This window comes from Oreochromis aureus, linkage group 10, assembly GCF_013358895.1.
Source record: "Oreochromis aureus strain Israel breed Guangdong linkage group 10, ZZ_aureus, whole genome shotgun sequence".
NCBI classification, from domain to species: Eukaryota; Metazoa; Chordata; class Actinopteri; order Cichliformes; family Cichlidae; genus Oreochromis; species Oreochromis aureus.
Genome location: NC_052951.1, coordinates 10353402 through 10366680, shown reverse-complemented (window position 1 = coordinate 10366680; position 13279 = coordinate 10353402). Strand labels below are relative to the sequence as shown.

At 40.3% G+C, this 13279-nt stretch overlaps 1 protein-coding gene across 1 annotated transcript; it reads left to right on the top strand.

Moving 5' to 3' along the window:
• Window positions 1-532: 532 nt before the first annotated feature.
• vamp2 (vesicle-associated membrane protein 2) lies at window positions 533-10622 on the top strand. The gene is made up of 5 exons (XM_031751126.2): window positions 533-855; window positions 4566-4668; window positions 4961-5119; window positions 5544-5595; window positions 5759-10622. Coding segments are annotated over exons 1-5 (333 nt in total). The 5' UTR covers window positions 533-853; the 3' UTR covers window positions 5776-10622.
• The last annotated feature ends 2657 nt before the right edge of the window (window positions 10623-13279 follow it).

Genomic DNA, 13279 nt, shown 5'->3' with positions numbered 1-13279 from the left:
TTTTGTTGCTTGACCTTTCGTTTTTGTTATAATCATCCTTGGGATGTAGGAACTGTCCACATGGGTCAAGCTTGTACCAGCCTGTCAGACATGAACTGTACATATACAAGTTACGGTATCAAAGCTATTACAATGCAGATTTATGCCAGTTTGAAATATTGGTTTAGCCTTGTGTAGTTTTTTTTTTTAACAGCCACATTCATATTTACTATAAATGATAACCTAGGCTACTGCTTATCTCGCCACACCCCCTTTCGAGGAACGCCATTTTGTTGACAGACAGACTCGCCATGAGAAAAAGCTCCTTTCTGAGGAGCTAGAACCCCAAGTGTGACCGCAACATGCAGTTTATTTAAATGAAATACGAGCAGATCCCCAATAATAGCCCCCACGGTTGAAAACGATGCTTTGTGAGCGCTAAAATGGCGTGTTTGAAGTCTCCGGCCACCCATTTCAACATGAAACTCGCCGCGATTGACGTCACCGAGCCATCTTTGTCCACCTAATCCAGGCGGAGGGTTATTACACCTTCATTACAGCACTGTCTCCGACAGCACCGGGCTCTAGTAAATAGCCTGTCAGGTGCCGCAAATCTGTAGACATAGGGATATTTTTTTTTAAAAGAAAAAAAAGAGGAAGAAATATAGCGAGGAGACACCTCTCAGTGGCAGATTCAAACTCAGTGCTCCTCCTAGGATATATAGGCAGGCAAACGCCACAATAACCAACCAAAGGCTGCCAGAGGGTAGAGAGGAGCGCAGAAGGCACATCCACATCCATCTGCCAGCCACTTAGCACGCGCTAACATTTCCAGTCCGGATTAGAGCACAGCTGTCTCCCTGCTACCAGGAAAATGTAAGTACAGGCTCGCTGATTTTTTTTTATTTATTTTTTGTGAAATCCGAATTTATTTAATTGCGATTTGGTCCTCACGACTGGTGTTTGGGAGGCTTGGTGGGGATTTGTGGTGTGTGAACAGTGTTCCTCAGCCGTCATAAACTGACATGGTCATTAATCTCTGCTGTTGTGTTGATCATGGAGAAATATCGCAGTTTGAGCTCATTTCACAGCTGTCTCCCTCTGATAATATGACCCAAAAGTGAAGAGGCTAACGCGTCGGCCTAACCTTAGAGCAGACGGTGCCGTCGGGTTTAACTGTTATTAAACGCGTTATTAGCCTTATTTTCAGTGTGTGTACAGTGAACGTGTTTGTCGACGTCTTTTTCCTTGTTGTAATTATTAGTTTGTTTTTTTGCCGTGAGCTAGATTTGACTTGAGCCAGCACGTACGCATCTTTTTTCCAGTTTGGACTGGTTTGATTTGAAAAGGACACCGTCTGTGTGATTATACCCACAGGCTAATTAAATACATTTATTTATTTCTTATTATTAATAATAATATTAAGAAGGGAAAAAACGTCGTGTTCTCTAAAGCTGTGTCCCCTTGTTGAACATTTCCAGTGCATTATTCTTCCCTTGCTCAGTCACAGGTGACGATTTGGCTGATTCTAGAAACAGCAAGGACATAACGCTGAACGAGCCATACTAGCTGTTTGACCAGCGCCAGACTATTTGGATAGCCTGTTGAACACACCCTCGACGATTTTCGACGAATACACCATAAAACTTGTCAAAGACGCTGTTATTATTAGCTCTGAATTAGGCTTAGGCCTAGTTTACGTGATATTTGCAACCTACAGCGGGGGGTGGGGATAGCCTAGCCTCCTACTGTATGTCGTCGATTGTAGTGCGAGGGCGGACAGCTGTATATCTCACCACATTTCATTGTTGTTGGGTCTTCGTGGGTAAATGAAGCATGTAAATGTCTTTCTTCACGCACCTTTATTGTCCATTTTTTGTTGTTTTTGACCGCACGGTGAAAAAGGGTGGGCTGAGGAAAAGTAGCCGCCACAGCCTTCTCTGTCAGCATTCGCATAGCAGGCAGTTTTAAGGGTGAAGCAGCCTGGTTCCGACACACGACCTGTCATTTACCAGTGTCGTCGTGCCTGTTAGCGTTTTCTCTTTGGGCTTTGAGTTACATTTGTCGTCATATTTGGTTGCAATTGTGCATTTAAGAGCCTAAAATACACCCTCCCTAATAAGGAACCTCCCCGCCCTCGACGTTGGCAGGCTGTAGGTGTTTTTACAGGCCCGTCCTGCTCGCGGTGGACAGGGATGTTTCATGTTTCCTGGTCTGTGTGGGTACACGGTCACACATGAACGTCGTGTGGGTTAGGATCCAGTGCCCAGCATCAAACAGAATGGGACAGACATGCTGGGATGAGACAGTTTCGTGTGGACTGCTGTGCCGCTGTCCAGTGCTGAAATGTCGCTCTCCAGTGCTGAAAATCAGGCGGCATGCTTTTCCGTGACAGTGACAAACAGAAATCAATTGTAGAGTTAAATGTCTGTCTATCTGCCAACCTTACTCTGGCTTAAGGAAACCAAGCATAAATGTTGAAATGCTTCCTCATTTCATCAGGGCCCCCCTGAAAACCTTAATAAGTCCCATCAGTGTTGCAGCAGCTCTCCATAGGGCAAGACTATTTTTAAAAGCACTATCTTGAAAGAAGGTTGAATATATTTAGCTTTCATAGGAAATCTGACATTAGCAGTGGACTGTAGACCAAACTGCATCTTATGTTAGGGGCTTTTATTAAATAAGAGTTGCGTTTGCATTTTTGTTTTTTGTTTTTGTTGTTTTCACTGATTATGATCTCAAAGTGTGATTGAACTGGAATACTGGCACACAGATTGCTGATAGGGTCGTTTATAAAATAACTGTCTCCTTTTTTAATGTATTTAAAATGAAAACAATATATCCCTTATTTAAAATACAGAGAGCATGAAAACACTTTATTTAGTTTATTTTCAGTTTGTTTTCTTAACTTTAAAGCTTTAAAGATTATGTTCTGAAGTGGCACACAGATGAGAAACGGTTGATCCACCTGGCTCGATCAAATCAGCAGCACGCAGTTTTCGCAGGATGTGAAAGCTGGTGAGAAACCTCGTCACAGCACTGGCAGCTCTTCCTGGTGCTAGTTTAGAGGTGATGACAGCGTGAACCTCTGTACACATTACACCTTTGTGGTGGGACTCATTGGAGAGTTGGGGGGGAGCTCATAGTAATTATATACATGCAAATATCTGTGCAACTTCATTGTACATTCATGCCTGTAAATATACAGTTATAGAATATTAGTAATACTAGTCTGATAAAATAAAATAATATCAGTATTTTGCACGTGTTTGTATTTTAAGGCAAATAATATTATTAATATGACATTTAGCTGTTATAATTTTTCCTTGGCAGCTCATAGGGACCACCAGCAGCACCATGTAAACTATTTGAAAGGATTTGTTGTTGTTAAAGGATTAGTCATTTGTGAGTGTGCAGAGGTGACCTTTATACAGAGTTTTCCCTCGCACTAGTGAAGTAGCTCAGTTACAGCTAAGGTATATTTCTCATAAGATGCTACAAGCTTAGCTTTATCATAGAGTGCTTGTTCACGATCTTACTTTGTGGTTATTGATTTAGTTTGGATTTATAGAAGCAAACGGGAAGCGTTAGATCACACTCCATCTAAGTATTTTTAACACTTTCTCACTTGCATTTCAGGAGTTGTAGCGACCGCGTTATACATTATACATCAAGCTGTATAATGTTTAAAGGTTATGTTTAAAATAGCCACAAACTATTCCTGAAAAAAATATTAAAAAGTATATTTGTGGTTGTAATTTGTGCCTGCCCCCCATTCATTCTCCATCTCAGTGATGAGATGCGTGTCATAGAGGAGCCACTGTATTCAAAGTGGATATTTTTTTTATTTCTATTGATATACTACAAAAACTATGGCTATACCTAAATCACAAGTAGTGTAGCAGCACAGAAAAAGCTAAAGTTTCAAATAGATATAAATGACATTTGCATCAGCGGTGACAAATTTAAGTATTTTTCACCAAGACAAAAAGAAGCAGAGAAACTATTCTGAAACTGCCATGTGGTGGAACTGCTTCAGGAGGTTTAGAAATGGCAATGATGAAGAGACACCCGGGTTGCGATGTAGGGTCATTTTACCCAAGCTGTTTCACTATTTGGTTCATTTTGACTTAATGTTGTGGACCATAACTATAACTCTCTCTATATATAAACATATATGCCTCTCTTGATTCAAAAAGCACAGGGCTCCAGTACATGTTGACTTTTTAGCGGTAAATGACACTCCCACTCTGTGAAATGACACTCTCTCACTGTGGTCACCGTCTGTACATAATGTCAAAGAACAGGTTCATCTAGCCCAAGAGGACAAGTTCAGTAGATTCATATATATTAGCATATAGAACTGAGACATTGTGAAACCTTCACATCTGTTACATCAGACTTGATGGCCTCTTTAGATTTTGTGAAGATTTTGGGGAGCATGACTCATTCTTTTGTAGACTAATTTTCACCGCATCACAAAAAACACTTGTGGCTTTTTTTCCATCTGTTGTAGAGTAACGTGGGAATTTAACATGATGAACATGCTTTACATACATTTGAATATTTGCATTTTTTATCATCAGGTCTGCCCCAGCCGCCGGAGCCCCTGCACCAGAGGGAGGGAATCAGCCCCCTAACCTCACCAGCAACCGCCGTCTGCAGCAGACACAGGCACAGGTGGATGAGGTGAGTACAGTGCAAACACGCAGCCAGGCATTCATGCTTTGAGCCTCCTTCATTCATCAGGTAATTGTGACTCAATCCTTTCTGCTTTCCTCACATACTAAAAAAAGAACTGAAAAAAATGAACCTTTAATAATAAGTAGTGGGTTTGACTCCTCTATCATTTCTCCAAGTCTTCAAACAGTTTTTGCTATAAAAATATATAAACAATATCCTATATCTAGTAACCCTTACATGCAGTCATGTTGTCTTGATGGCCGATTACACCACACTGCTCTGTGTGTTTTTCCCCCAGGTAGTGGATATCATGCGTGTAAATGTGGACAAGGTTCTGGAGCGTGATCAGAAGCTGTCAGAACTGGACGACAGGGCCGATGCCCTGCAGGCTGGAGCCTCTCAGTTTGAGACCAGTGCTGCAAAACTGAAGAATAAATACTGGTGGAAAAATGCCAAGGTGAGGTCATGCAGACATCCTTACTTGAATAGCAAATGTCTGTCTGTTTACAGACAAAATGAAAAAAAAAAAAGAAAAAATCAAAGTGAAACAGAAAGCCTCTGCAAACATGGAGCCAACTACAACCATCAGTTTCTGCTATAGACTTTGCTCCTGAGCCTAATTTTGTGTGGTAGAAATTATACTTGTGCTGTATGCATCTACATCATGACATTACAGTGGCATGTGGCCTTAGGGCTGTGTGCAGTGCAGCTATGATGACAAAAAAAAAAAAAAAGCAGAAACAGAAAAGATAATAATTCAATCAGTGGCACGTGAAATTTTGATGATAATTGAAGATTGCCTTTGTTTGATATTTTTAGTGCTTTGAAGATTTTTTTTAATTAAAAATCTCTGTTTTTTTCTGGAAATCTGCTGATTACAGATGATGATTATCCTGGGCGTGATATGTGTGATTGTCCTCATTGTCATTATTGGTAAGAACCACACTGATATTTTCTATAACAGATATAACAGTTATTTCAATGGTGTTATTCATTTGTAATACACATACATTTCGTTGTAATTGCCTTTTTTAATCTCCTAACCCGTGCAGTGATTTACCCTCCTTCACCTCTCCTCTCTTCTTTGTCTCTACAGTGTACTTCAGCACCTAAGAAGAATTGCTCCTACCCCAGTCTGATCCTAACTTCCTTGCTACAGAAAAAAAACCCTCGAATTGATGACAAAATTTACCGCAGATGATTAATTTACTCTCTCTATATATAATTACATCTCCCCAATTAGCCTTGATATAACACCCCTAAACCCATCAGGGCCCCCACGGCTCCCCCACTTCCACCACCTCGCCTCTGGACCCCTGTCAATATTTGTCCTGTGAGTGTGTGGCCCTGTCTCCTTTCTGGGTACTCTTGGCTTTTCTAACCTGCCATACTGAGAACCAAACACTTGTGACGATGCATCAACAGAAAAGGAAACAACGATTGGCGATAATTGTTACATAACTGATATATATATAGTTCTTTGTAGAGTTTTATTCTGATATATACCGTTTTGTAGGTGTGCGTGCGGTGCGTGTGCATTTTGTACTTTTTATTTTTTGTATTAATTTTACGTATGCTTCAGCGGTAACTACTGCCTATTAATCGAAGTGTGTACTTTTTGCATGTTTTTCATCATCTTTCCGTCCCCTTGCTTCTTCTCTCTTTTCGGTGTATTTTTGCACAGTGGAGTTCGCCTCCATTCAACTGGGATACAAATTTTCATCTTGTCTGGGTTACTCGCATCCAGCAAAACAAGCCAGAGAACTAAAACTTGAATTTTAAAAAAAAAAAAAGTGACATCAAGTTACAGAAATTGGAGCTAATCCGCAGAAAGAACTGCCCTTAGAAAATCTCCAGGTTACTCCTTGTTCGGCTCAGGATTTTGATAACTTGATGCCGTGAAAAACAAAAATCAAGTCTTAGCTTCTTTTATGGCTTTTTGAGCGATTTAACGCTCACTGATAATCGATCAAGCGTACAAATAATGCATGAATTGTGAAACTGCTCTAGTAATCATCACCACTCCGGACCCCTTTCCATGTAATCCTCCCATCAGCCTCCATTTCTCTTTTGAAATTTCCCTCTTGAATAACTTTCATCTGTTGCGTCTTTTATGCCCCCCCCCCCCGCCTTCTGTCTCTCGGCATGCTTGGACACCTCAATTTCTTCTGATAATTTCAAAACTGCCATAGTACAGTTGGACCAATGTCTGTAGATGTTTCTTTTTTTATTTAAATATTACGTAGTGTCTTATTTCGAAAACATTCCTTCATTGCAGTCTAGTGCAAATGCTCTTACTGTAGCACATGTAAGTGTAAGTATCTTGACAAAAAAAGTAACAAAAAATGCGGTGAACCTAGTGTCGAAAACGTCAGTCGCGCAAACCACCGGAGAAAAAAGTTAAATAGCTGTAAGGGTACATTTTCAATAGGCAGGATTAGACTTTGAAACTGTCCAGATTATTTTTTTTAGAGGTATTATCTTAACATTACACTTACACACTCACACTTATATTCTGGAGATGTATTCTGTGAGGGTACCGTTGTATAAATTGTTGAATTCCCACACAGCAACGTTTCCCCAGTGTGGACACTAAAAGGCCTTAGTCTTAGTCTTCAGTCACTTTTATCAGTAAGTGTCAATTATTTCCAGTCACACAATCTCCCCCCATCCCCCTCACACTTTTAGTAGGTGTGGAGGGACTGCAGAAGAGGTGTCTGCTTCAAATGCACAAGCTACCTTGTTTTTGATGGCGCTGTCTGGCTCTTTCATAGCCTGGCCAAAGCAGGTCCTGGTGCAGTAAAAATCAAACAAACAAAAAAAAACCTCTCTACATGAAGAGCACATTATAAAACAAGACAATTCAGCCTTGTAGATTTAGCAACAGGGACAGGGGCTAATTAGTCAAATTCACAGTTTTAGATTTACTTGAGCAGTTTGCTAACCTTCAAAGGTTAGCTAGCGACAAGACAAGTAAGTCACAATTAAAAAAACAAACAACAAAAAGTAGCATTCCTAAGACGAGCGTTTTGCTAGAGCAGTGGTTTGTCTCGGTGTGTCTCCCTATAGTCAAGGCCTTTTTCTTTTTTAAATATATAGATTCTATTTTTTAATTATAGTATATTTTTGTGTGAAACAGACAGGTAAAGAGGAAGTGTGCAATCAGTACCATTTGCTGCTAACCGGCAGCGAGCTCCTCTTTACCTCTGTCTGCTGTGTTTTTTGTAATTCAGCTCTGTGCGTTACACACTGCCAAGCATCAAAGGGAGAGGCTTCTGTTGTTATTGCAGTTCTTTCTTTCATTGGTGCCCTCACTGGTTTGGTCTTGAACTCTTACGTAACTTGATTTCGGCATCTAACTCCTGAGCGTGCGACCATTTCGGCTACTCTAGGAGCAGGAGAGCAGGGCAATATAGATGCACTTGATTTCTTTTTCTTTTTTTTGGAATTTTCAGACGCGGTGGGACACTAAGGCCTTTTACACATTTGATTTCTCAAAATTGCTGAAAAGGTTTCGCTCTCGGCCACGGGGCGATTTAGACTTCTCCTCTTTGTTATGGCGAATCAAAGTTTATATCGTGTTTAGAGAAATGATGTACTGGCCAAGCATTGATAAATGCTCAACAGGAAACTGCTCAGTTCATGCTTTACTGCCACTGATGCCACAGTCCTGAAATTTAGTTTTGAAGGAAATACAGCATTTCAGAGCAAATGTGTATAAAGCCTTAGCAGCCTTGTGTCTTTTTATCTTCCCCACCACCTGAGTAAACCAACCTTCCCCTCTTTGCTCAACTCACTTTTTGAAATTCCTTGTCTGCGCGTGTGAGTGTATGTGTGCACAGGCGCTTTAATGTGTGTGTGTGTGTGTGTGTGTGTGTGTGTGTGTGTGTGTGTGTGTGAGTGTTAGAATAGCTCAGTCTTGGGAATATCCCCAGTTTATCCTGACAGATTAGGCTGCTTAACTCTCAGAGTGAAGGCACGTTGTTTCCTTGATCACTGAAGTACGATGAGCAGAGAGGTTACCAGAACTGTTGGCCCGTTCCAACCTTAACACACCCCCCACATACACATATGTTTATCCCCAAACAAAGCAAAAGCAAACCACAGAAGATTACCAAAGACCAGAATTCCATGCTTATGCTGCCAATTGCCATCAAAAACAAGCAGATAGGAAGATGTTATCCAAGCTATCCCAGTCTGTTTCAGATAGCTTACACCCTTACTCTACCTATAGGAACTTTGAACTCGTACACACTGTTTATGTGGTGTGTCAGTTACGGCTTGTGAGTGTGCCATCCTACTAAACGTATGCAAGTTAAACCAAAACTTGAGGACCGCATGCTTCAAATCTCAAAACTACATTAGCCTTCCCCTAATCATGTGTATCCAGGTTTGAGGAGCTTCTTTAATCTGTAACTAGTTTGTAGACACATGATCCTATAACTAATTATAGCACAAGTCTTCTTTTTTGTGTGTCTCCACAGTGCTGCCAATTTTTCAGAGGACAAAAAAAAAAACAAGATACAAACTACAGCTATTAGACAAACCCGAGAAAAACAGTGAAATCTGCATCTGTTTGGTGTTGTAATATGGGGGTGTTTTGGGGATAAGGGGTCCATATCCTCAGGTTTAAGACGTTAGCAAATTTACCATAATATGTACAAGGACAAAAACTGCATGAGAAAAAGTAAAATTGGATTTTTTTGGCAATATCAAATCGTCATTGGGTTACAGATGTGGTCCTTTTAGCCATCTTAAAGGAGTTAACCATACAGTGGACTGAAGTGGTATAACACTACTGATTGGGGTAGGATTTGTGTGTTCTCCATAAATCCAGCTGTTGTCCCGTGAGAGCTCAACCCTATTGGTCACAATAGTGAAAACGAAGTGATTGCTCTCTTTTTCTGTTGCTTTACTGTCTGTATGAAAAGAAGTGTGCATAAATTTGAACACCGTGGCACTTTCTTCTTCTTCTTCTTCTTTTTTTAAATGTTGTGATTCATTCATTTTCAAGCGGGATGGGAATATGATTCACTGGTGAATATTGTCTTACGTCAGCCTCAAGAACCGTTCAGTGATCTCAGCGCTGTGTTCAGGTCATTTAGGGGGAATAAGTGTTTGGAGCCCTTTTTTTTACAGGGCTCTTGGATTTGTAATTCAAATTTTGAAAGAAAACGAGCAAGAAAGAAGGAGACCAACGCAACATCCGCAACCTTATTGAAATGTTCGCCATTAAGCCCTAAAGGGGGTGAATGCAGCAATAGGAGGGAACCTTTTGAGTCTCTGAATGTTCTTTGAATGGCTATCAATTCACAATATTCTACTTAACATATGTTAACATGTTTCTTTTGTTCTTTTTTTTGAAACCAAATATTGTGTTTTTATTTTATTTCAGTTTAGTAATAACTCCAGATGTCACTGAGTTGTTTGTGTGTCAGCACTGATGGGTAAAGGTAAAGAAAATGGGAAGTTAGAAGGGTGGGGGAAAGTATTTTTACCTTCCAATAGTCCAGAGTGCTTAGAATGACTCTACAGTTTACATCAGATTGCCGTTTGTATCTACGAGATATATTTTTTGTTTAAATCAGTTTATTTTTGAGGAAAGACTTTGCTTTTTTTTCTTTGTCTTTTTGGGAGTGGACTTTCTGGGATGATGGTCCATATTGCCCCTGGTCATCTGGCCTTACAGGAGGGACAGGACTGGAGGATCATGGGCAATGTGCTGGGCTGTATGTTTTTTTTCTGTTTGCTTTTATTTATTGATAGATTTATTGTGCTGTCATTTGGTATGGGATTAGAAACTTAACAAGGTTGACTCAACGCAAAGGAGAGGAGACTGAATGAGAAACTAAAGTACATAAAATAATTGTAGTGTAAATCTATCAATGTCTTATTATATTGATGAACATCATGAAATATATGTATATTGGAAAAACTGTGTCTATGACAGCTTGTGCTTTCGTTTGTGCTTCCTGCGCTTTGTCCGTGTGCAACAATGGGGAAATGCAAATATGACTGCAAATCTGGGACCTGTGTGAATAAGCATACAGTTATTACCAATGCAAATGATATCCTTAATTGATCCTTATTATATGCAAGAGTGCCAAAAAAGACTATGTGAGACCTAAAGTCAGAAAAATGTGCCTCTCTGCATCCATTCAGTCTTGTTTATAGTCTCTTTTTAACTCCTTAAACTCACATTAAGACTCTCAAATCACTGAAAACTAAACAGCATGCACAACCAATTGCATGAGCATATAAATGAGCTAAGCTATAATGTAGCTCATTCACTGTAGTTAGTCTAATAAAGTAGGCACAAAACTTACACCTCCATATTAATCACGCACACTAAATTCTGTATCAGAAAACTAAGTCTCTTGAAACCAGAGAGCAAAAATACAAACTGTCAGGTGTGACAGAGACACACATGTACATCACAGAATGGGATATTGGGGGGTGCTCTCTAAAAATTTCTAACAACCTGCCAATATCTACTTCGGGTTTTGGAACCAGGGAAACCTATGAAGGAGTATTAGGATCATATTTTTAAAAATACAATAATTAAAGTTGAAATTTTGAGAACATAGAAATTTTAACAAATTTAACAATTTGTGAGAATGTACTACAATTTGTTTCAGGTAACACACAGATAATTTCTCTTTTAGCACATATACATTTTCTGGTAAGTATCGAAAATTAACAATTTTATCTTATTGTCGACAATTTTATTCCAAGGTCAAGCAGTATTTTACCTTTATTCTCGAATTTTCTACGTAATTCTAATAAATGCTCAATTAAAAAAACAAAAAAGCGTAAGTTAAAACGTTATCATTGTCGTTTCCGGTGGCTTTTATTTTGAAGAGTAGCTAAAGCAGTCATATTTCCTGCTATCGGTTCACTAAATATGAATTTCCTAGCCGACATATGTGATAAAAGAAGAAGAAAAAAGCTCTCCCGCACAGCTGCGCTAGCTCTAAATTAAGCACATAAAAGCAAAGCTTCATTTTGCACATTATTATCATGGCGCTCTCGAGCTGACTCTTCATTTGCTTCGTTAGCGCAAAACAGCCTTTCTGACAGAGTGGCTAAATGAACGACTGCACACGCTTCAAATGGAACAACTTGGACGAAGAAACAGAAAATGAGCTGCTATTACTCCGAAGATGATGACACAGAGAGAGGGGGGATAGACCGTTGTTGTTACACGACTTCACCATCTATTTGTGAGGGCGGCGATAAGAAATAACACTGCTCCCAAGATTCACGTTTTCACCGCTGGGTGTCGCCCTGTCTGCTACAAGATTACTTCACGTACAGTACAGACTGAAATTACTCACACTAAACTACCTGCCAGCATGCAAAAGCATAGATGCTGGCATGCAACACCTCGTTTATATCACCTCTGCATGCAACCAGTTACATCTGAATCTAACTTGTGCTTTTTATTTCTGAAAACCATGTCTGCCACTGCAGCATGAGGGGAAAAGCATGCATGTGAAAGGAATTAACTTTTTCTAGCTAGGATATTGTCATAAACATGTCTCGGACTTACTGGCAAATAATGATGTCTCCTGAGCAGCTACCATAAAATTTGAGGGAAGTCTGCAAGTATTAGGTGTGACAGGGTTTGCTTCATTTGAGCTGCTGTTAGATCTGACTTCAGTGAGACATCCTGTTATTGCTGTGAGCTTTTTGGCTCATTCACTGGAATATCCTAGTTTCCCCATAAGACACACAATGAAGTGCATCCAGGAAAAAGGCTATTATGCCTCAACGACTTCCCTCCTGAAAAGTGACAAACTCAGACAAAGCAGGACACAGTCATTCCAAGTCACCTCTGCATGTGCTTCCATCTAGTTATCACTGAGCTCCTACGAGACTTGGTCCTTACTGCAACGCACCACATGACTTGAGGAATGTTTTTTCTTTGTGAGGAACCATATTTAAACAGAACAGATGGCTCTACAGTTGCTTTAAAATCATCAGTTTGGATCCATCACCTTTACAGATGGATTCACACAACTGCACGCATTCTGGTTTTGTTTTTTTTCTCACCTCTGAAGCACAGTGTCACGTTAAATTGTGTTTCAGAGTTTAAAAAGAGAGGGAGAGAGATTAACAGCTTGCAAAAGGAAATGTGTGGATGTAATAACAGTAATGTGCTGGCTCAGGGAGGCATGGACGTGACCTAGCTCCAGGGTGCACACCAAAAACAACTTTTCACTTTTCTGGGACTGTCTCGCTGTCAAACTGTTTTAAGTTTGTTTTCCATTTTTCTCAGTCAGCGCACCCCTCCTCTTTTGCCTCAGCCGTCCATTCACTACAAGTCATCTCCTCCCCCGCTGCTGTTCCCTCTTGACTCCCCAGCAGGAATGTGGGGCCAGCTTGGAGGACTCTTTCAGGAGTTACAGCAGAAACCTACACTCTTGCATCGGATTACGGCTTAAAGGTCACTGTTACTCCCACACATATTGGCAGCGGCTGCACGGTTATGCAGACGCAGTACACCCCCCCCACCACCACCAGCAGACTCCTGTGCGCCTTTGCATTCCTTCCCCCGCTGACTCTTATCAAAGTCTTTGGGGTTAAACACAAACATAACACAGCACAACTGGGG

Bases quoted from the DNA above. Each gene is read 5' to 3' on its own strand.
- vamp2 (XM_031751126.2), top strand. The intron at 4,669-4,960 runs GTGAGTACAGTG...TTTTTCCCCCAG, and splicing joins CACAGGCACAGGTGGATGAG to GTAGTGGATATCATGCGTGT. The intron at 5,120-5,543 runs GTGAGGTCATGC...TGCTGATTACAG, and splicing joins ACTGGTGGAAAAATGCCAAG to ATGATGATTATCCTGGGCGT.